Source organism: Cyprinus carpio, chromosome B10, assembly GCF_018340385.1.
Source record: "Cyprinus carpio isolate SPL01 chromosome B10, ASM1834038v1, whole genome shotgun sequence".
Classification (NCBI taxonomy): domain Eukaryota; kingdom Metazoa; phylum Chordata; class Actinopteri; order Cypriniformes; family Cyprinidae; genus Cyprinus; species Cyprinus carpio.
In genome coordinates, this window is record NC_056606.1 from 14455549 (window position 1) to 14480506 (window position 24958).

The 24958-nt window shown below is 37.0% G+C and overlaps 1 protein-coding gene across 36 annotated transcripts in view; it reads left to right on the forward strand.

Annotated features, from left to right (window-relative positions):
* Nucleotides 1-24958, forward strand: part of dlg2 (discs, large homolog 2 (Drosophila)) — a 184557-nt gene that overhangs the window by 126397 nt on the left and 33202 nt on the right. For 25 of the 36 annotated variants that reach the window (XR_006155755.1, XM_042732720.1, XM_042732721.1 and 22 more), the window contains 9 exons: nt 2351-2401; nt 4613-4737; nt 7680-7849; nt 8592-8728; nt 9384-9528; nt 9718-9883; nt 13899-13958; nt 14723-14881; nt 22873-23029. Coding sequence is in view for 35 of the 36 variants with exons in the window: in XM_042732720.1 (XP_042588654.1) it covers nt 2351-2401; nt 4613-4737; nt 7680-7849; nt 8592-8728; nt 9384-9528; nt 9718-9883; nt 13899-13958; nt 14723-14881; nt 22873-23029 (1170 nt within the window). In the remaining variant the exon portion in view is untranslated. The remainder of the gene's footprint in view (nt 1-2350; nt 2402-4612; nt 4738-7679; nt 7850-8591; nt 8729-9383; nt 9529-9717; nt 9884-13898; nt 13959-14722; nt 14882-22872; nt 23030-24958) is intronic. The other 11 variants (XM_042732739.1, XM_042732741.1, XM_042732747.1 and 8 more) reach the window with 5 other exon arrangements.

A 24958-nucleotide genomic window follows, 5' to 3' on the forward strand; every position in this document is an offset into this window, starting at 1 on the left:
GTCCCATAGACTGCCAAGTAAATAACAGTGTCAAGGTCCATAAAAGGTATGAAAGTCGTCGTCAGAATACTCCGTCTGCCATCAGACGTGCAATCTGGGTTATATGAAGCGACAGGAACACTTTTTGTAAGCGAAGAAAACAAAAATAACGACTTTATTCAACAATTCCTTTGTATGCTGCGTATGCTCTTTTGTATCAGCCGCTCCACAAGGTTTTCATCCGAAATATCTTAAATCGTGTTCCGAAGATGAACAGAGCTTTTACGGGTTTGGAACGACATGGGGGTAAGTGATTAATGACAACATTTTCATTTTGGGGTGGAGTATCCCTTTAAAGTAAACTCATTGGGAATTGTAAACATTTATCACTCTATAGCGATGTTCACACCAATGTATAAGTGAGTAGTCAAATGAAATTGTTAATCATATACAGTATTGTTTAATTTTGGATATTTTCTCTGCATCTGTGATTTCTCACAATTGTTTATATCCCATTATTCTGACTTTATGACTTGCAGTTGTGAGTTTATATCATGCAATTCTAATAAAAAAAAGTCAGAATTGGGAGATTTAAACTCACAATTGCAAGAAAAAAGTCAGAATTGGGAGATAAAAACTTGCAGTTACCTTTATTTTATTTAGTTAAAAAGGGGTTCTATAGTTTAGTGTTATGCTTATGCATGTCTATGTGTCTTCTGTCTTTTGATGATGGAAGAGAACCACTCATTTTAGCATTTAGTTACAGTAATGTGTCCAATTTGTGCCCAATCCAAGGTTCCAAATGCCCCCTTAAGTACTTCATCCTGGTGTTGACTCTAGACCAACTGACTAAATGTGTTACCAAATCTTCCTGCATGACTGAATAACGTCAGCTAGAATTCAACAAATGAATTCATTTGAGAAATGTTGTGGAGTGAGAGACTGCGTTCAGCTCTGTGCTCTTGACATCTGTTTGGTCCTCATGTTTAAGAGCAGGTGTAATCTTGGGGCGTCTAACTGATGCTGTAAATGAAAGGTCATGTCTCTCTGAGGAGAGCAGTGAGACAGTATTCAGCTATGTCTCTCTCTCTTTCTCTCTGTTGAACAGCTGAGGTGGCTGAGGCGTAAATGAGCTTGTTCACTGGGTTTCAATTAGCCATGAATGACTGTTTCTCTTTCTCCAGCTGTCTGAAATACTCCCTTCAGTATAAAAAAAAAGTCAAAATGTGAAACATGCACACTCACTGTAAATGCCAAGGCTGCCTTGTTATCGAGGCACTTCAACATAAAATGTCCTTGTTCAAAACACGCTGTGTGGACAGCACCTGTGAAATGATGCTGGTTATCACAGAAAATAAATCTTTTAATAGCTGTAAAATGTTGTAAAAGCATACACAAATTGTATTACAGTAGAGTGCCCTAATAAATAAATAAATAAATACAAGATATGCATTTCTGCTACAGTTATTTTAAATTGCAGTAATATTTTACAATATTACTGGCTTACTGTATTTTTGGTCAGATAAATGCAGCCTTATGAGAATAATATACTTCTTTCAAAAACATTTAAAAAATCTTACCAACTTTTGAGCTGCTATATGAAACTATAATATGATAATAGTTATAATTTTGTCTTTTATATATTCACTGTATATTGTAGCAAGGTCCTTGTAGTATTAGTATCTGAAGAAGTCAAATGTTGAGGATATTTGTAAACTGAAATTATGAACGTGAGAGCAGCCATGCTGCTTGAAAACTCTTTAGCATGTATTAGAGAGCATTATGGCCATTACATTTGCTTCACTTATTAAAGAGTAATTAAGATGAATGTCTCCAATCAAGCACGAAGATGACCCTCATTTGAAATTGAACTTGAAATTGGATTAGTTGTCTTTCAATGCCATTTCTAGCAGCACGTTGAGTATGAATTCATCTCCAAAGGGCTGCCTGAGCCAGCATGTCTGCCCTAGGGCCTGGTCCCATTGTACAAGAAGGTAAATGATTATGGATTTTAGTGTCCGGACTCAGATTTAGACAATTAGAGCTAATGCAGTGAGCTGAATAGATATGAGGCTCAATGTCTGCTGAAGATGTATGAAAGCCCTGTTCCCGTTTCATTCACGGAGAATGAGTTGAATGCTGATGTTTTTAGGAGGTTATTTGACTAATCCTTCAGCACAATGGCTTTAGTCCTAAAATGTTTTGAACTGTTATGAAGCTTTTTCCACATAATTTGGCTGCTGCTGGTTTAGGATATCTTTGTGGCATCACAGTTACATATTTGATGTGACGGTTAAATGATTAATGCCCTTTTTGAATTGAATCTGCAAACACATCTAATGGGATTTCATTTTTTTTTACCCTTCAACAGGTAAATGGGACAGAAATTGAATATGAATTTGAAGAGATTACATTAGAGCGGGTAAGTGTCTGTCTTTCTCTCTCACAGTACACATTCATAGATGCGTAGACTCAGAGTTGAGTTGAGCACAGGTCACGTTTTATGCTCGTGTATATTCTTCTGCCTGATAATCCAGTCATTCACAGCTTAGTTTGTGAGCATGATCTTGAAACATAACCATCAAACATGACCAGTTACAGAACAAGCTTAGTCTGTGATAAGTAATGACTTTAAATGTGAGATCATCTGATTTAATGTTGATTGCTTTTTAGATTTGTCTAGTCATTGTGTGGATAAACTCTCAAAAAAAGAATTTGCCTGCCTGACCAAAATATTAACAGAATCCTGTAAATGTTATACAGTACATCATCTAAATGTGTATATATAATACACACACACACACACACACACACACACACACACACACACACACACACACACACACACACACACACACACACACACACACACACACATACAGGGTAAATTGAGTAGATTATTTACAATTTGTAGTCTGTTACTGTTTAGAGATTATATGATGAAAACTGTAGTTAATAACGTAATCTAGGTTGCTCATTTAAGAAAATGTATTCTTACTACATTTTAGATTACTTTTTTTTTTAAATCTAACTTGTTTTAGACTTAATGTACCATGTTGATATTATAAAAAGAAAGAGAAAGAAAAAATTAATACCATTTTTTTAATATCAACATCAAAAATGCATTAAACATTACATTACACCAGGGTTTCCTGGTGTTTTTTTTTTTTTTTTTTTTGATAAGATCAAAATTATTGAAATATTAATTTAACTATTTTAAAAACATGGGAATGTTCATTACATGAACAAACATTAATAAACATGGAAACAAAAATGACACACCTAGAGTCTTCCAGGTTTTAATTATTTTTTTTTTGCCCAGAACAATATGTAATCATGTGGTCCATAAAAAGTAACTGTAATCTGATTATGAGCATTTTTTCTTCTGATTACATAATCCAGATTCCATATAATCAGTTACTACCCAGCACTATGTATATACACATAAACAATTGATAATTTTATACTTCATTATAATTAAGTATAATTAATTAATATTTATCAATTATGGTTGCACCTTTAAAGCCACAATAGCACAAACTGAACATAACTAAACAAAATTAGGTACTGATCTTCTGTTTGAAGTGTATTCATGAATATTTAATTTTTAAAATGTATTATATATGATTATATTTAATCATGAAAACATTAGTATATGAAATATATACTATTACCAAATGTACATATTTATAAGAATGCATTGTTATAAAAGTAAGAATATCATAATAACTTTTATAATGCATTACATATACAAACTCTTTAGAAAGTATTACTGAAGCTTTAATTTTGACGTATCACAGAACCCTCTTAGGCTACTCTTGGGCTACTGTATATGCTTTATTTGCAAGTGAAAGCCTGGGGTGCACAGTAGAGTCAGTGTGAGAGAGAAAAAATTAGAGGGCTGCAGATGACATTCTGGCAGCTACATTCGGATCCACATGACTAGACACAGAGCACGGACAATAGCAAAGGTCAACTAGACCAGAGGGAGCGCAGATTTGTCCGACCCTGGAGCCAGGAGGCTGAGAGTGTATATTCAGGATCTTTCTGCAGACTCGACTGAGATTACAAGCTTGAAAATTGGATACAAGCCGAGGTGATAACTCTGCTGCTAGAGGCTGATCTGTTATTGTCACTCATTTCTCTCTCTTTCTTTCACTTTAAAACCATCTATCCACTCTGATGCTATAGTTTTGGTATTTCCTTTGCTGTTCTATCCAATCTCTCAACATAGCCAGGGAACATCTCTAATCAGCAAAGGTTAATTCTCCTCAAGATCCACTTTGTTTAAAGCTTAAAAGCCTGTGTATTATACAGACACGGAACCCTGGAGAGCCCTATCATAAACACGTCACTTCAAAATATTAGCCTGTTAGTCTATTTATGTCTCAGAGATGTTAAATGTGGCTCTAGCCCACGGTTGTGACAGGTTTTGATTTGTGAGCTTGCGCTGCTCAGAGGCGCATGCCGTGCCAAACTGTAAACACTTATGAGTCATGGGAAGCAAAGTGCACCTCCTACAAAAATAATGTTACGCTTCGCTCTTTCTGTTCATTCTGTTGTTGTTCTGTTATTTAGGCTCTTTTCACCGAGGCATATATTCCTTTCTCTGTGTGTGTGTGTGTCTCCTCAGGGTAACTCAGGGTTAGGGTTTAGTATAGCAGGTGGTACAGATAACCCTCACATCGGCGATGATCCTGGGATCTTCATCACAAAGATCATCCCTGGAGGAGCGGCAGCTGAAGATGGCAGACTCAGGTGGGCCAGTATTTTGTAAAAAACTTGTGTGCATGCATTTGTTATGTTACATGCAAGATTGTCTTTACATATTCTTTAAATACACACTCAAATTTGTATGCTAAAAATATAATACACACTTAGACATGAAGAACCTAAGACATCCATAAATTCGTTCCATTGTACAAAAAAGTTCTTTATAGTGAAAAAAGATTCTCTAGACTATTAAAATTTTCTTCAAAGAAAGAATATATAATATATATATATATATATATATATATATATATATATATATATATATATATATATATATATATATATATATATATATATATTAACAACTGTTTATTGAAAGGTTCTTTGGGGAACCCAAAATGGCATTGCTGCAGAAAAACCCCTTTTGGAACCTTTATTTCTGAGTGTATGTAATGAAAATTGTGGTCTTAGACTTTTTTGACCCTATTTTATTTCCATTATGGAAGTGATTATGAATTGATTTGAAATATTTTGATGAATTGATGGATTATCAGAGAAAATAATACTTTTTCTTATAAATTCAGTAGATCACTAGGTAATTTTCTTTTTCAAAACAGAATGATCTCGCTTATTGCTCTGGCTTTGTAGAGCAATCTTTCTCTCTTCCTTCCTTGCTCTTTTTCCTTCCTCCCTTTTGCCTCTCGCTGCTGTAAATGATTGAAACCGGGCTGTTTATCACAGTCCTAATGTCTCTCTGGAGAGCTGAAGTACCTGAAGTTTTCTGCTGACTGCCACACACTCTGACCGCCCGGTACTATAAAAAATGTACCGTCTGCGAGGTCTGAGGTGACGTGTGTGGGTATAACGAATAGACCTGACCAAATCACTTTCAGATCACGTCAGTCTTCCACAGGGTAAAAACAAACATGTTTGCATTATACATTTTATGTAAATACTCAAGATTCGAAGATTCCTTAATTGATTTAGTAAGAATTTATTTTTAAAGAAACATTTTTGTGACACCTTACTGAAGGATTAGTGAATGAAAGCACTGAAATTAAAGGGATAGTTCACCCTAAACATTTAGATTGTATCATTTACTCATCCACATTTGTTCTATACCTGTACGACTTTTTTTCTTTTGTGGAACTTACATGGAGATATTTTTATATTCTGACAATTGTCTCTATTTTTTTTATTTTTTTTAAGCTAAGTTTACAATCAAAATTTTGATGAATATGAAAGTAACTATTTTTCATTCCACAAATACCAAATTATCTGATACTTTCCACACTCTTGCTGTATGGCAGCAATTATCTCATTTGTTTCTATTTTTATGCCTCCCAAGGAATCTTAGTAGAAAGCTGATTATTGAATAATATGACAGAACTCAATTAAGTCTCCTGATCTATGAAAGAGCATCCTTTGAGCAATAAGATGTTCCTCTGCATGTTTCTGAAGATGTTGAAGGTTTAATTGATATTGGTGTCTTGTAGAGTTTCTATTCCTGGCTGGATGTATTTAAAATTCATGTCAGGGCCGATCAGGAGTTGATTGAGAGGGTTGTTTTATTAGAGGGAAGCATAATTAGATTGTGCTGGAGAGATAGCAGATCTTCCTGTGTTTTGTATGCATGTGTGTGCGGCGCTCTGAACAGCAGCTGCATGTGGCAGCCCAATCTGAGCCTTTCGCCCTGCTCTGCTCCATGACTTGGCTGTTTTCTTTTATCCTCTTGTTTCTCAATCAGGTCTGTCAGGGCTTGGAGCATCACCAGCCCTCTTCGTGCTTGTTCTCTCAGGGCACTTTAACGTTCAGCATCCTCCTTATACCCACAAGCATCTTTCTCTCTCTTTCTCTTTCCATTCTCCTTCCTGTCCACCCCATATTCTGCATTCTGTCTTTTAAAAGAGTACGACACTTTGAACGTTCGCCAATAAGCTGTGATAGATTTATTGTGAGTTGGAGGTGAACAGCATTTAGAGAAGCAATTACATTGTGTATGGGTTTTTTCTCTGCTCTACCCTTGTTTGACTTTGGGAGTGTTGGAAGCGGAACAGTCTCTGGATAAATCATGAAGGCTTTAAAGATTGAAGGTGCAAAGCTACGGGAAGTTGCATCAGAGATTCTATATTGGGTGAAGTACTTGTATGATCAGACTTTACAGAGCTGGACTGGGATCAGTGATGGGAATAAGACATTTCTGGGCATGGTTAGAGGAGAGGGATGCAGAGGGAAACTATAGAATGCTTATGTTCAGCTAAAACAAAGTATATGATTAAATGATTGAAACAAATGCCAAAATACAAAACAATAAAATAAATATAATTATTATGAAAAATAAATAGATCATATATTTGTTTGTGTTATTTTAGTATTATTTATATACTATTATAAATTTTATTAGTATTTTATTAATATGAAATTATATAATATTCAATTTTTAAGTTTTAACAATTTTGTTATGCACTTGTCATGTATATTAGCTTTGGATGTTTTTTTTTATATTTGTGTAAGTGTTTTTGTAATTTTAATGCTTATTATACTTGAAGGAAACAGTTCTTTAATTTATTTATTTAAGCTTAATTTAAATTACCTAAAGCAATTTTTATAGTTTTAGTTAACAATAACAATACAATAACATGATTATATCAATATGTATTTTTTTATATTATTAATATATATTATTTTATTTTTTTTTATATCTCCACCATAGGTTGCCATAGGCATCATGTTAAACTGTCTAAATTGAGTTGTTGAACACTTTGTATCAGTTGTGTATACATGTATGCATATATGCGTGTGTGTGTTCATGGGTTGGTTGAGTGTGTGTGCTTGTTTGCTGGGTCTCAGCTGCTCTATTTGAGCATGCCCCAGGAGGCGGCTGTCCTTGGACCACAGGCTGCCGTGATCTGGAACTCTCTGCAGGAGGCTCACCACGCACTGAGGGCTCCAGAAAACTCACTCCTCACTCTTATTTCTCTCCACAGAGTGAATGACTGCATTTTGCGTGTAAACGACGCAGATGTCTCGGAGGTGTCTCACAGTAAGGCGGTGGAGGCTCTGAAAGCGGCCGGATCGATTGTGAGGCTCTATGTGCGCAGGAGGAGACCAATGCTGGAAACCATCACCGAAATCAAACTCATAAAAGGACCAAAAGGTTTCAGATTTACAATTACCGTAAAACCCATCTGTTACCTGAGCTGTTTGTCACCGTTTGCATTAGGGATGTGTCACGGTGGTTGGCTGCTCTGCGAAAAAATCTTTTTTATTTTAGTTTTGTTTTTTCACAGTTTTGCACACTCCTGGTTTGCATCCAATATTTCTTTCTGATTTCTGCTGTTATAAAAGAAAATAGGCTATTACTCATGTACACATTCATATCTGGGGTGAGAAGATAAATGGAAAACAAATCAAGATTTGAAACTCCACTGAGCCTGGGAGTTATCACGTCCTCTTTTGTTGGTTGTTGTTTGGGCGGAGCAATAAACAGAACTATATCCTGAGAAAGACATGGCTTTGATGCATTATTCAGAGCACAGAAAGGAAGCTGCATCATACATACACATACAGCAGCACTTGTACAAAATTGGAGGAAGCGCTTCGGGCACGGCAGACTCCTCAAATTCAAAACAGCATTAACACACTCTACAATATAACACTTGTATTCTCCTCTAGGACACTGAGGAAATAGATTATGCTTGAGGAAAGTGTGTACTTTCTGCTCTGAGAGAGTTTTGAGTACTGTTTATCACTAGTAGTCGGTTAACTTCTGAAAGATTCAGCATTGCTTCTGTGTGAGGGAATGACAAAGGTTTGATAAATTAGAGGTAGGCTGTTGTCACTGCATCTGTGGGGATGTAGCTAACACTTTTGATTTGTCCTTTCTCAAAATCCCATAGGGCTTGGCTTCAGTATTGCAGGTGGTGTGGGAAACCAGCACATCCCGGGTGATAACAGCATTTATGTCACTAAAATCATTGATGGGGGAGCTGCGCAGAAGGATGGACGGTTACAAGTTGGAGACAGACTGCTTATGGTATGGCTCATTGACCTATTTTATTTTATTTTATTTTATTTTATTTTATTTTATTTTATTTTATTTTATTTTATTTTATTTTATTTTATTTTTATTTTTTATTTTATTTTATTTTATTTTATTTTCGGTTTGTTTTAGTTTTTTTTTCTCTTATTTATTTATTTATTTATTTATTTTAGTTTCAGTATTTTAATTTACTTAAGTCTCTAAGTTTGTTGTAGTTTTTATTGCAGACATTTTTCTGTTTATTTCCCCAAAAAAATGTGTTTAAGCAGCTCGATTTGGCTCAACCAGTGGCGTGAGTTTGGGGCAAATTTTGAGTGTTTCATACAAAACAAAAACAAAATCGCTGTCCAAATGCATAGAAGTTGCCCCCAGAGATCTTTGGGAAAGGAGCTGCATCTGTAGTTGGCTGATTACATTCCTGAAGTTTCGCTCGAGTGTCAGTGTCAAACTCCATTGCTTTTAATCCAGGGGGGTCGTTAAACGCTTTAAGACTGAGTTTGATTTAATTAGTAAGATCAGTGCTGTGTGTAATCCACTGGGCAGGACACATTTGGCAGCTCTGATTTGCCATTGACCACTAGAGCGTAACTGTTTACGTAACTCTGGGTTGCCCGCTTAACACATCTTGCTTGTTTTCTCTTTTGCCCAGGTGAATAACTACACTCTAGAAGAGGTGACCCATGAAGAAGCAGTGGCCATATTGAAGAACACGTCAGATGTGGTATACCTAAAGGTTGGGAAACCCACTAGTGTCTATCTCTCAGACCCCTATGGGCCGCCTGATATCACACACTGTAAGTGATTCTTACCACATTAACTCTTAATTATGTAGTACATATGCTTTCTTAAACCAGAATAACCCTAAAGAATAATGAATAGTGCTTAGAAATTTGATAGTAAAATGCAAATGTACATTTTTTTGAAAGTCAGCATTATGATTAGCCAATGTGTGTAATATAAACTCTCTCTTTGTCTCTCTACAGCATTCTCACCCGCTATGGAAAATCATATCTCTTCCCCCGGTAATAATGGCACTCTGGAATATAAGTCCAGTCTTCCGCCCATCTCCCCCAGCCGATATTCCCCCCTGCCCAAGCACTTGCTGGGGGAAGAGGACATTAACAGGTTGGATGGTTTTTCCTTCCTACGGTAATTCCCTCCCTTTCTACCAGACGCCACTGCCCACAGGTAGACTGTGTAGCCCCCTTCCCCCATGTGTCTCGTGAAAATCTGAAAGACAATCAAGCAGCGTCATCACATCTAGTGATGGGATTGTTTTGGGATTTAGTGTCCCATCCTTTAGTCCCTCCTGTCCTGTTAGTTCTGTACTGTTTTTACGGTCCTGGATTTTTAGTAGTCCATGTTTGTTTTGAATGTACAGAACAACAGCTCTACCTACATTTTTGCGAAAATATGCCTATATATACACAGCACAATTCACTGCAGTTTCCATCTGAGTGGAAGTAAAACATCAACAATTTTTGTTTCTTTTCACACAATTTATGATTACAGTGGCAGATTGTCAATTAGTAATTATTTACAATTTTTGCATGGTTCTATGCACAACACTATTTTATGATATAAAAGTCAAAGATATAGTAAACTTGCTCAGTAGCTCACCCGGTGCAGTGTTGCACTTGCGGAGTGCTCAGGTCTGAGTACCTTGTAATACAACACTTGATAAATAAGCACAAAGTTGCAAGAAGCAAACCAAAAAGGTTGCTTCAAAGTAATGCATATTTATTTTCACTTTGCTTTAGTTAATAATAATAGTTATGTTTTGAGTAGGGTTTAATCTAGGTAGTTTATTATATTAAATACAATAGCGCATTAACATTTTAGCACCAGTCACCGGATGTTTCATTTCCAAACTGCCACGATATCACAATAACCATTGCCATATTCACATTCATCTGTTTTGGATAAACCTGAACATGCTTTTAGCAACATTCATTTGACATTTCACTTTGAAAATGGTACGCAATGTGCAAGAAGCATTGCAATATAATTTTGCACAGACAGGTTTTTCAGTGAGCCTGGGTTAGTACAGTACATAATATCACAGAGACTTAAGCTGGTCGCACACCAACCACAGTAGCAAGATTTTTATTACAAAAAGGACTGAATGATCATACTGATTCAAACTCTTACATTTGTAATGATATCAGTGTGTATCAACAGCATGAGCTTGTTTTTGCACACTGGCTTGCTTTTATGGGTGTTTTGGGAGACATATGTTCAGGACTGCAGGGCTGGGGATGTGTTTGGTTCACTGCAATGCAACCTGAACCTCCAAGTGATGTGAATACTGAGCATCATCCCTGGAGTTTTCTGGAAAAGAAAACTGAAGCACAGAACTAAATCTGAGGACTTAACAGTCTGCATGAGAACTGTGAATTTAGAATAGCATAGAACGTCATAACAGACTTCGGTTTTGATTAACTTGTCTCGCGCTCTTTCTGCCGGCTGGCTTCTTGATGTGTTGATATACCCTGTGGTTGTTTTGGGCCTCTGAGGCTTTTGATAGCAGTGTTGAGTGTCTAGCAATGGTGCTTAACATTATTTGAGGCTGTTGTCTCTCGGACACACGTTGGATGTGTGTAGCTGAATCTGAATCCCAGAATTTCACTAGCCTTATTGGCTTATGGCCACACTCACCACAATAAGCTTCATCAATCCACAGGGGAAGACAAAACATTCGTTTTTCTGCAAATCCAGAGTATTTTTAGATGAATAATTACTAAACAAATACCCAAGTTCAAAACTGTCACTGTAATTTTTCAAGCATGTTTGTCACTTGTAAAAGACGGCCTTGTTAACGTCTCTCACTGTGAAACACAGTTAATGCCACTCTGCTGTAAAAAATTCCTAGCTTCACTATGAATGCTAAACGTGCGTGCAAACACGCATTCAAAACAAAGTATGTGACCTTTCCCGGAGGTGAGAGAAAAAGATTAAACCCCCTCTTCTCTGTAAGAGGTTTACGTGGTCTTTGTGTTCAGAGAAGCATAAGCCCATCTGGAAGTTCAGCCCCCTTCATCTCTACTGTGTTTTTTTTTTCACAGGAGAATAAGAGAAAATCAAAGGTTTGGTTGAAGATTATAATATGGGATGGCAGAATGTTGTAGATGCTAATATCTACTTTAAGTTCAGAGACTCTGGAATATGGAATGGGGCATTTCATGTAGATTTGCATAATAAATGTAAACTTATATTACGGCTCACATGTTGAATAATTAATCAGATGTGACATTAGGCAGATGTTCAGGGGGAGGAGGGACATGTTTTTGTTCATGCATGTGTCATTCTGGTTTAGTGGAACAGAATGTGAAGATGTAGGGTCTGTAGGAGTTGGTTATGTTGCCTTAATCTCTGTACATTATTAGAGGAAAGTCATGTACACAAACATACACCATAATGTTATATACAAAATTTTAAAAACAAATGCATCACATACTTCTGTGAGGCTATAGGACCACAAACAAACACACACACACACACACACCCTGGTCCTTCAATCATCATAAATAATACAGCTGCAGAAGTAGAACATTCCATACTCACGTCATGTACATACACACTCAGCAGTGCTACCTTGGGTCAGTACTCAATTATTACTAAGCACACCTCTAATGAACTGGACATTCATTATTATTAGATGTGTAGGCAGAGAGTTCTTATGCAATATGTAATTCAGCAAACTGTGTGCTTTGCTGAGGAACAGCTGTCACTGACCTTAATGACTTTTATTTCTTACTTTAATTCTGAGAAACTGTTGTACATGGTTATGAACATGTGGTCACGGACACATTCTTACATCAGCATCCTTTGCTCATCATGTACAATCATCATTCAGTCAGCTTTACCCTTGACACCAATCTTTCTCAGCCTTTTTGACTTCTCAGTCCCCAATGTACAGTAAGCTGTGATTTTCACCATATAATATTTGAAATTATAATAATTCAATGGATCCTTGCTAAAAATTATTCATTCCTATCAATAAAAATTATTATTATGTAATGTATTTTAAAAGACTCGAAACTTTCAATTGGTGGTGTATGGACATTAGCTGAGGCCCCCTAGTGGGCCCCCTGGTCCTAAACCCACCCAAAATTCTTCTAACAAGCCATTTGTCTGTCCACACTGACACTTCAGATGGTATTTGATGTTTAATATGGAGAAAGATTTTAGACCAGTGAGATTTCACAGTGGGCAGTGCTAACCAACACAACAAATTAATGCATTATACTGTATAATAGTTGATGTCTAATTGCATCAAAATATTGGCCATCAAAGGTGTTTGTCTATAAATGTGTGCTACTTAGATAAATCATGTTAAGTTTGTGGTTCCATATGTATAATGTGAGTCGGTGATGCTGGCCTGTTCCTAATTCTATCTCTGTGCCTCGCCGTCAGTGTGAAGTGCCAGAGGGTTTGTGCCGTGGTTGATAAGGGTTTTGTCATGGTTTTATTTAGCCCGCTGTGACCCTGTATTAAGGGCAAGGAGAAGGGGAGAATTGCAGATTTAAAGAAATGTGCTGAAGCCAGACACACAGTGAGATACTGAGTGAAAGGAAAGACACATTGGGGAGGAGAAGAAACAAAGAGTACTGTTAAAGATAAAAAGACAAAGGGTAGAATGTAAGGAAGGTAAAAGAGTGTTTGTGAGTCATTTCCATTCAAGACAAATCACAAGCCAGCCTCACATGATGCAGAGCGAGGCGGTCCGGTGAGGAGCATGTCATATATATATCTTACTCGCATTATCTGCAAGATGTCTAATGTAGCCTTGTATCCGCAGTAAGATCTTGCTCTCTTTTACCCACAAACAGATGCTCACTGAAACATGCAGAGAATGTTAGAGACTAGTGATTAGCACACATTTTTGAATGGTAGTGTATCTGATTTCAATTTTAATATTTTGAGTGGTTGGTTTGGTCTGTTTGTGTGTCAAACCCAGCTGTGTTGTATAAGGGGGCTTTGGTGTGTTGTCACATTTGATTTTGTCCTGATTTCTGTTGGTGTCTCTGTTTTGTTTCTGCATGCTACACGTAACAAGTACTGAATACATTTCAGCCGTTTTGAATGCACATTTTAAACATTTGATTCATGTGAACTGCAGTTTGTTTTGTCTCATGCTAACCTGTTGTCTGTTTCTAATCAGAAATCCCTCGTTAGAGGAGATGGAAGGTCACAGGTTTGATTCCCAGCACTTCCAGTTGAGGTGAGCGACTTAAGTGAGCCATCGTTTGGGTCCTGAATGGTCACTTATGTCCTTCTGCACAATGCACGTTTCCCACAGCTTTTTCTGTTTTTGAGAGACTGGATTTTGTTTGTGTAAAATGAGACGGCGACAGTCAGATATGTAATTTTGTGAGTTCAAAAGTGATTGAGACAGAGGGAATGAATAAATGGTCCCTGGATGTCAATCCCTGTGGAGTCTCTTTACACTGGCATGACAGTATTAACAGAATGTTAATTATTAAAATCAAATATTGAAAATCTGAGGGCTAATTGAAGATGCCGAGTTGAAGAATGGTGAAACTGAAATAGTACATTTTAAATATTGTAACACTAATTATCAAAGCTAAATGTTGAACTAACCATTTGCAGTTCTTTCCTTGTTCCTCGCACTTCCACTGCTATGTTTTTTCACCATCTCTCTCTTTCTCTCTTGGCCTGTCTTTCCCTCTCTCTGTTAGTGGTCGACCGATATGGGTTTTTGAATTCAGTGAAAACACTGAATTCAAAGACATAATCAAGTCTTACTATTATATGCAATTTTGCTTCTCGGGTTAAATGTGTTGTAGATATGTTTCAACATTTATACTGTAAACCAAGTCAAAAATGCTGAAAATTGTTTGTTGATGTTACGTGGAACAGGTTACATGCCTGTATATCGGTCTGCCACTACTCTCTGTCAGTCTACATCAGCGCACTAACCCTAGCTGCTCTGCTCTCTGCCTCTCTCTTTCTTTCCTACACCAGGCCTCCAGAGCCAGTTTACAGCACTGTGAACAAACTGAGTGACCGCGCCCCCTCTCCCCGTCTCTACTCCCCCGTGGAGTTTGATAAAAGCCCCATGCACTCAATCCCCCACTTCCCTCACTATCACGCAGGCCTGCTCCCTGACTTCGAGATCACCAGGTACTGAGCACAACGCTCTGCATGGGACGAGAATGAGGCATGTGAATAAAAACTCACACCTCACCTGCATGGCCACATTCTAATTTATAGTCACTTGCATGCCCCGCTCCATTTCAAAGTCACCTGCATGAACCGCCCATCGTGCACTAGTCTTAGTATACCTCACTCTTTCCTTAGTCTTTGCCTTTAATTATCTGCAGAGGTTTGATACAGTGAAGCGACATGCTTTGAGAGTACCTTCAAAAAGAACCAAAATGAAATCAATTTACTTCATTTTTTTCTAAGAAAATGCACTACTGTTATGCTCACCTAGGTTTTCTATACTTAACCTAGGTTTTCTAATTTGTTACAATGTAATTTATTCCTGTGATGGAACTTTTCAGCATCATTGCTCCAGCCGTCAATGTCACATGATCCTTCAGATATCATTTTAATATGGTGCCAAGAAACATTTCTTTTTATTATCAATACTGAAAACAGTTGTGCTGGTTAATATTTTTATGAAAAACTTGATACATTTTTTAGGAATATTTGTAAAAATGTAAATATTTCAGAAAAACGCCTTTTATTTGAAATAGAAATCTTTTGTAACATTATAAATGTCTTTACTGACACTTTTGCTCAGCACAATGCATCCATTCTGAATAAAAGTATTAATTTCTTTAAAAAAAAAAAAAAAATCTTACTGACCCTAAACTTTGACAGTAGTGTATGTCTGTTAAAAAAAGAAGAAAACAGCTTGCGAATGCAATTTCATGATGACATGCTAAAAAAATATTGCATTGAGTACTGCAGATGAGCAACTCTTAACAGTTTGCATAATTCTCTTTCATTTTTATTCCTCATACTTAATTTGACAATGATGCAAAGTGCACGCAGAGGACACGAGCGTGAAGATTGGTAGTTACCATGGCAGTTACCCGTGACAACAGTATAACTGAATCACATCTCTGCTGCAGCTGTCCACTTACTTCCTTCCCTTCCGGAGCCACTGTCAATTGTCCGTATTTTCATCTGTTAGACTATTGCTTATTGACAGCTTCCCCATGAAGGTCAGAGCTTGGCTGCTGTCATATGCGGTTTGCTTGTGTGCCTGTGGCGTCCATCTGACATTACTGCATCATAAATCAGATTGGATAGATTTTATCTTCCTTATTTCCTGTCTAACTGATTTAAATTTAGGTTCAGGCAGCAGCTTGTATCATTAATTGGATATAAAACTTTATTAGCAATAACGCAACATCTCTCATCTTTCTGATTAAATGACTAGGCATATAAATGTAATAGTCCGGAGATGAACGGAGTGTAAACAGGGGGTTTGGCCACAGAGGAAATGCTCTTTGGGACTAAGAGACTCTCTGGCGCAAATGGCTGAGTAATATTTCGCTGTTATCCGAATCTGTGCATAATGCCCTCAGTGTGGGTGTGCTTTGTTTACCGGTTTGTTTTGATTTAGATTTTTAAGTTCATTACTCTATGAATTATAAAGCGGCGTCTAATTGGCTTCTCTGGGATTTGAGTTGATTTGCATTTCAGAACGCCACCGCTAACACCTAATGCATCGCTTAAATCCTCAGGACTTGTGGAAAAAGCGTTCATGAAAATGCCAGCGATAACATCTGTGATTAATGGATTGCTGTCTTTCATGTTCAGGGTCTGCCGGTTTTTGATGATGCTCTTCAAGGGAAAAGCGCAGGCAGCAGTTTTGTGAAAATGGCCAATTCTGTGTGACCGAGCATGTGAGATTGTCAGTATCATACCAAAAGGGAACGATTCTTATTTTATGATGCATAAACACCAACATACTCTGCCTAAGAGCGCTGTTACTTCACATTAGCTTTGTTTGAGTAACTCCTGAGAGCTGCCAGTAAAAAATTGGCAGATTTTAAAACAAATCTCATGTGGAGCACTAGGAATATACAGTGCAATGGAATGGCTTAAGTGATTGGCTCAAAACCCTGGATATGTGGTCAGTTAGCTGGTAAAAAACTTTTTCCAGGTATTATTGACCCATTTAGGCATAGCATTCAATTTTCCAAATGATGTTTCAAGCAGACTCTTTCTTGTTCAGTGTAGTCTTTCTCTTTGATTTGACTAGAATTCAGATGTCTTTGATGTTTTCTTATTGTGTATCCACTTGGCAATAGTACACAAAAATTTATTTGAGCCTAATCAACAACCTCAAGCGTGGTTCCCAGAGAGAAATCATATCTGATGTATTTCAAGTATATCGGAGGGCCTCAGAGGATTCGGAGCTTGTCATCTCTGAATCATCAGTCAGGAGGGAGAATCCCTCACATCATTCAGTTTGGTAGTTTTGTGGCATATGTGTTCGATGGTGGTCATGTCCCCTACACCAGCTGCTCACTGATCTGAATTGATGGTTTGTTGGTATCATGATTAAGAATTTAGTTTGGGGCTAAAAGCGAAGGGTGCATACTAATTGCGTTTTGCTGATGTAGATAATTTCACAATGACATGAACCATAACTCACAGTTCCCACAAGATTTTATAACTTCTAATTTGTATGACTTGTGATCGTTTTAGAGCTGGATAAACTAGCTCAATATTGTTTGCTGACAAATTTTTGAAATATGCCTCTGGAGAATGTAAATAATGAATGTCTGAAATCTCAAACCATTTCTAACAGTGACAGGTGTTGTTTATGTATATTAGCATGTTTTGTACAAGGAGAATACTAATTCTACTAAAGCTTTTTAAAGTATGCCTTTTCATCTTTTATTCATAACTCGTATTATCAGTGTGGGCATGATTATTAAATTGGCTTAATTTATTAATGGTGTTTGCTAAGGCAGTTTAGGATAAAGAGATCTGAACAAACTACTAACCCTTTGTATTAAACTTTGGTACATGACTTGTGCTAAAGTTTTGACTATGCATTTTGAGGGATGTATTATGGATTAAGTCGTTTAAAAATGATTAGTCATCTAATTATATAACTGTTTTAATAACTAATCTTATTTCGTTCATGTAAAAAAAAATAGGGTTGAATTTAAGAGTAAAATAACACTAGATTTTTGTGTTTTTCCTGGTAAAACTGCAAAAAATAAGGCAAAATAAAGAACATATATGGATCTTGTACTGTGTAGTGATCAAATTAATGATTTAATCATTTTGATGCTTGCTGTAAAAATGTGTGATAATCAATCTTATTGAGCTGTTTATGTTTAATGTACTCTTTGGCTGTTTATTCAGAAGCAAAATGTGCACCATCGATCTTAGATTCTCAGCAAAGCTGTTTACATTACGATAAAACTGCATTCATTATTTGTTCCTTAGTCCCTAAATGTCCTTTGCAATGCATTGTGGGACATGTGCTTCAGCGAACCAGCGAATAATGAAACCCTTTCTTCTTAACCCCTGTCCTCTCTTATTGATAGTTGATAATGCAGGCCCATCTCACATTGATCAGTGGTACAATTTCTGTCAAAACCCCAGTTTTGTAACTCTTGTAGTTCTCATGATATACCAAGCATTTGCCAATTTCCCTCGGGAGAAAACATTGACGTTTTTAATAACAAAAGTTCAGTGTTTACAATTGTGTCCTCCTTAAATGTTCCCTGGGGGGCCGACCATGCCCTTTAAGAGGGACAGAAAATGAAGCAGAAAGATTTGATTGCATCTGCAGAGTGTATTGGAGTTTACCGCTGTGATTCTGACAGTCAGAGGTGCAGAAGAGGCTCCTATCTTGAGACTCCATTGAGCTAAGAAGTGAAAAGGCCATCCAGTTCTCTTGCTGAGAGAGCGTTTTTGAGAACGGCAGGGAGGTGCGCATATCAATACGTGTCTTAACATTTCTGCTCAACAGCTAAATTGCTCTGCGTGTTTTCTCTGACTCTGTGAATCTGATAAGTCTATTGATTGTGTTGAGGGGTATCGGATATGTTTGAGTAGGTTGATCGATCGGTGGCAGTTATAGATTGGCACCACAGAGTGTCAAAGCTTGAGAGAAACCCAGCAAAGATCATAAGGTATTCATGGTTTTACTTCAGAGGTCATAGTTGTTGTCTATGCTGTGGGAAAAACGGAGTGTGAAAGTATGATAGATGGATGGATGAATGGATGGATTTTGAACAAATTCATTAAAAGGACCAGCTCAAAAGAGTTATATGCTCTTGAATTAGACTACACTTTTTGTGTTGTATGCATTGCTGACATTGCTGATGTGTGTGTCTAATAGATGACATATAATGGGATTAATGCTCTTTACAGCACACGTTTAAACAGTTTGACTGACAAACTAGAATTTGTTTCAAGTTACCAAGTCCAGGCAGTGTGAAAGAACAAGAATTCATTAAGGTGTTCCTTGCTTTGTTGAGTGCTGAAATATGCAGCTTTTAGCTTTCAGCCCTTTTCTTCAAGGCTGAGGGTCATTACATGGGTACTCTGTGATTCTTTTCCTTTATTGAGGTTGAATCTGAAAGGCAGTGGTTATTTTGCCATCCGACAGGAACGTAACGTGCCAACCCATTAGAAACGACAGCTTATATTACGCATGGAAGAGGCTTCTGACACATTTTCATATTCAGAATGCTCTTACAGTGGAAGAATGCTTAGAGAAAGAAGGGAGGGAGAATAACACAGGATGACAGTGACTAAGTGGTGGCGGGTAAAGATGTGTGAGGGGTTGCATATGAAATGCCAATCTGCCCCTCTCCTACTCAGGTATTGTGAATTGAAAATGAGTGTAATCTATTTGGTTTGTTTTCCCATTTGGCTCTGAACTTGAAATGATAAACAATAGCTGTTTGTAATCTGGGACTGAGGTGCTGGTGGAGGCAGACAGGAGCTCTATCAGCATTTTGCAGCCGGTGGAGAGAGAGAGGAAGGTATGAAGGAGAGAAAGAGAGAGGAGGAGAAGTTTGGAGGATAGAAATGTAAGTGAAGAAAAAAGATTGAGAGAGTTTAATGAGGGTGGTTACAGCCGGCGGGGCGCTACAAGCACTCAACCCACCTCTGAGCCAGCCGTTACTTAAAATAAATCTATATGCGGTATCAAATATATAATGATCAGCATATCATTAGTATCAGCATGAGTCCTCAGCTGTCACAGATGCTTCTCTGAGTGATAAGGTTCAATTTATGTTTGTATAAACTAGAATAATGCAGGGCTCGGGTGTTTCTTTAAAGTTTTAAGAAAAAAAGCTTACAAACTTTTTTAAGAAAATAAAAAAAATACTCATCCAAAAATCAATATTTATAAATAGTGGCAGTTATTCATTAAATAAATAATAATTATTATTATTTTTTTTAATATTGCAGTGTTTATTATAAATCATTTATGATTGTTTTTTTTATGTGCCTTCGGAATGTTAAAAAAGCATCTTTAAAATAAAAAAAATAAAAAAACTAGTCTATGATTTATCATCTGTTTCATGTGGACTTTTAATCTTAAGATTATTTTTATCAGTCATATCATTATTATATATAATATTATAGTTATAATTTATTTCCATCTTAATTTCTCCCACTTTCACCATTAAATGGACCCGATTAAGATGAACAGAATCAGATCCACCTTAACACATTATCATTGTCATGACAGTCAGCATGTGTCTTGTCTTCTGTCAGCTGTGCAAGACAACTGGCAATCAGCACACATGCCACCTCTGTGCCTCATTTAAATAGTCTCACCTTTTCTGTGCAGTGTAAAGACAGATTTAGTTGTTCGATTGCATAACCTCATGTGACATTTCAGTTGTCCCAATTATCCTTGCACATACATTAATTGTTTTATATCTCATCCTGAAGCATAACGTTGTTTGAATCGTTTGAGCAGTGTTCAGTGAAACTTTTGTGCATGAAACTATGATAAACTAGTTTTTGGATTCTCAAATATGGAGAATTCTTTGTATAAATTTGTTGCTTTCTGTAGAAGTGTGCAGTTTGAATTCAGGCTAGATTCAGTTTCTCTGGATTCTATGGATGAAAAAATGCTGCCATCTAGTGGAAAAATAGCCCATGTTCACATCTTGGCTGTTTTACAATGTGCAAAGAGAATAGGAGCTGTTCTTTGCTTAAAGCCTTTGCAAGTCATGCATTTTTCGTTCATAGCTGAATTCATTCATTAACAATAGGCAGCATTATTTATCTAATGTGTACTGATAAACATGTGAGCTCTATTTCAATATCATCAGACTGATCATAAGATCAGAATATCTGATTAACTTGTTCTGATGTATCCAATTTATAGACTAAAGGTGAATTTATTAGGCAGCATTGTATTAATAGCCACCAAAACCACAAATTTAGAGAGTGTAAGTGGATATTTCCTCCAAGAGGATGCAGTCTATGGATATCAGATATGTATTTTGTTACAGAGTTTTCGGCAGGATGTAAGTTGTTACACATTGTCAAAAACTGTTATTATATATTATAATTTTGCTGTACGTAAAAACATCTCCAACAAATAATGGATGAATGGATGGATACCAAGGTCTAGCAATTTCTGAGTAGGTAAATTAAGTAAATCCTACACCAAATAGTTTTCAGTAGTTGTCCTGAAAAAACAAACAAAAAAAAAAAAACTGAAATATCCTTATCACTGAGCCGTGATCTTACTGATGGGTGGTAGCCAGAGGCCTTGCCAGTCTGGCTCATGAATATTAATTAGATTGTTTACCATTGGCCAAGCAGCTGAAAAACAGGACTACTGACACAATCAGGATTACCACTTACTGATTACAGTGGTTGTTTTGATCAACTGCTGATGCAACTGGTTGGCAAAGCCTTCTGTTTGGTTCTAGTGTCATTGTTTTATGTGTTCTGCAACGGTTTTATTCTTCGCACTGTAGCCAATCCAAAAAAAAGCTCTTAAAATATAATGATTATGCCCAAAAAGTGTTTTCACATTTCATGGGATGCAGCTTGGCTTAGCTTCTGTTTATGGCCTGAAGAGCATCAGCACTCCGAGGCCAGCCAAGCAGACGCAGTGGGAGAGAGATGAAGTGATGGAGAGAGAGAGGAAGGGCCTGCCTCCTCACAACTAGGTCAGAGAGAAGACAACGCTAACGGATTAGCCTTCTGTTCTAAAATAGCTCATCTCGGGTGTCGTCTCTTTGCATTATCATCTGTAAACTCAGGAGATTGTGTATCACCACATTTCAAGTGTATCTGACAGAAGTGTCACAGCTCAAGATATCTCTTGGTTTGATCGGTCACACTTGACAGGATGATGCCCAGACTGTCAAGATCCCATGACTAACTGAAAGGGCCCAAGCTAAGTGGATCAGACTTTTTGGGATCATTTTTATACAATCTGTAATGCATTTCAGCACAGCTTCTGATTCAAAATCTGATTTAAACTCATAAATAAAGTAATATATATATGTTTTTAATTTCAGGATTTTTAGAAATTAAAAGGAAATAAATAAGATTTATCCTTATAGATCATTTTATATTTTAGATTCTACACTGTTTGCAACTATAATTAGTTATATATGTTATACTGACATTTAAAAATTCATTTTGTTTTATTTTAAATTACACTATATATACACAGCATGAAGTGACTGTGTGTGTATGAGAGAGAGAGAGAGAGAGAGAGAGTGTGTGTGTGTGTGTGTGTGTGTGTGTGTGTGTGTGTGTGTGTGTGTGTGTGTGTGTGTGTGTGTGTGTGTGTGTGTGTGTGTGTGTGTGTGTGTGTGTGTGTGTGTGTGTGTGTGTGTGTGTGTGAGTGCGGCTGTGTGTCTTCTCCGTTTCTAGGAAACCGCCCGGAAATGGGACAAATAGCACATAAGTGGAGCAGTCCCCAATAGGTGTCAGCTATTGTGCTCGTCTACATTGTACACCGTTTGGACTGACCCAAGAGTGTGGATGCGTGTGTGTGTGCACGCGTAGATTGCATGTGTATGTTTACAAAGTAGCGTAGCAGTGGAGTCAACATTGGAGTCAGTAGCAGTGGAGTCAGCAGTAGAGATGCTGAGCCCTACGGACTCTGAGCTGATGTATTATCTGAACTGTGTGTACAGGGAGCCCAGGAAGATCGTTCTGCACAAGGGCTCGACTGGACTGGGCTTCAACATCGTAGGAGGAGAAGATGGAGAAGGCATTTTCGTTTCTTTCATACTTGCAGGAGGGCCCGCAGACCTCAGCGGAGAGCTGCGGAGAGGAGACCAGATCCTATCCGTAAGTGGACATCCTGTAAATGCATAAATTGTATACATGAGGGCAAAATGGCTGAATAATATTGCAGGGATTATAATAAGGTATATTAATCTTAATTTTTGCTATTAACAGCCATTTATTGGTTTAGCATTTATTAAGGTTTGGTCATTAATAGATGTGATATTTCACTTTTCTATGTTAAAAACAAGGATGTAAACCACAATAAACAAGGACAAGTTTTCCTTAATATTCAAATTAGTAGTTAATAAATCTAGGTTTTTAAATGACCTTAATGATTTAATCATGGGCATCCATGATTAAAGATACCTAAATCTTAATTGGAGTAATTTTAATGCTTCTTAATTTTTTATTTTTATTTTTTCTATATATATAGTTATAATGTTCTGATTTTAACAAATATCATGCATGTGTTTAGGTAGTTATTCAAATTGGTAAATAAAATTCCCAGAAGAGTGCAGAACCTGTACTGAACAGGAGGTGGCGCCATCACATCATTCTGTGAACCCTACCAAACCTGTACTGAAAACACTTTTTTGTTTGCTCTTATTTTTTTGTATTTTTGTATTTTTTTATTTTTTTGTCTAGTCACCATTCAAAACTCCCCCAGTATCAAGTAATTTTTTTACTTTTTTTTTTTCATTTATAATTTTAGTTTTTGGCACAGACACAGTGCCGTAACTTTTCTTGCAACGTGTTAATTGACAGCGCAATTACAGCTCTCATTGAAACAATCCAGATCAGCGATCCACTCGAGAAGCTCTCCAAGCTGATTTCCTGTCGCTGATCTCATCATTTATGTTTGTCAGAGCTTCATCAGGACTTGCTGGTCGTAATCAGACCCCTCCATCCAGATCCAAGCCGCAATTACATTCGGTGCCACTTGAGCCGAGAGCAATCACGGTCTGCCTCCTTACGACACTGATTAAAAAGCAAGAAAGAACCAGGGAGAGGAGAAAAATAGAGAGGGAGGGAAGAGATAATGGAGTGCTGGCCTGATTTGGAGTCTAAGAATAGCTGTGGTGTACCTTCTGAGTTCACACTGTTAAATGAGCGTTAGGACACACGGTAGGCGTGCTGAGACTCATATACACACACTTCACCTGCCCCTCCCACTGAGCTGTAGTCTCATGTTGACTTTTTCTGTTTGTATTCCTAAACCCAGTGTCACTCCAGACACCCCCCCCCCCCCCCACCCCCCCCCCCCCCCCCATCAGAAATCAGACCCCATCCTGGACCCCAAAGAGATTCCATTGGCTAAAACTAATTAGAAATTATAGAAAATTGTGTTATTTAGTTTTAATCATGAAAATATGTAAATGTTTTTTTAATTTACATATAATAATACATTCACTTAGCCTTCAATTACTGATCTTCTGTAATAGCTTAGCATGGTAGCTTAATATAATTCTAACCACTTAAGAAAAGCTGTTTTGATTCGCTAAAACAGCAATCACAGTGTTTTCCAGGCATTGAGAAACATTTGTAGAAACATTTATGACACCAAAGGAGAGCTGACATTTTTCAGTTTATGAGCAGCTTAAAGTTTATGGTTAGCATTACTTCATTACTTGAAGATATTTTCACATTTCATTTTGAAATATAAATTACAAAGCCATAAACTACCTACCATTCAGAAGTTTGAAATCAGTAATATTTGTTTTCTATGATTTTTATAATGTTCTATTCTATTATATTGTATTTCCAGTAGTTTTTTTTTTCCAAACAACTTTCCATATATCAAAAAATCCTGAAAAAATAGCATTAAAAAATGTATAATATTTTATATACTACTTTACTATTAAATGTATTTTGATCAAATAAATGCAACCTTGGTGAGCATTAAGTTCAGAGGCTTTCTTCAAAAAACACTGTAAAAATCTTACCAAACCCCAACGTTTTAATTGTGGTGTACCTCAAGCTGCAGTGTGC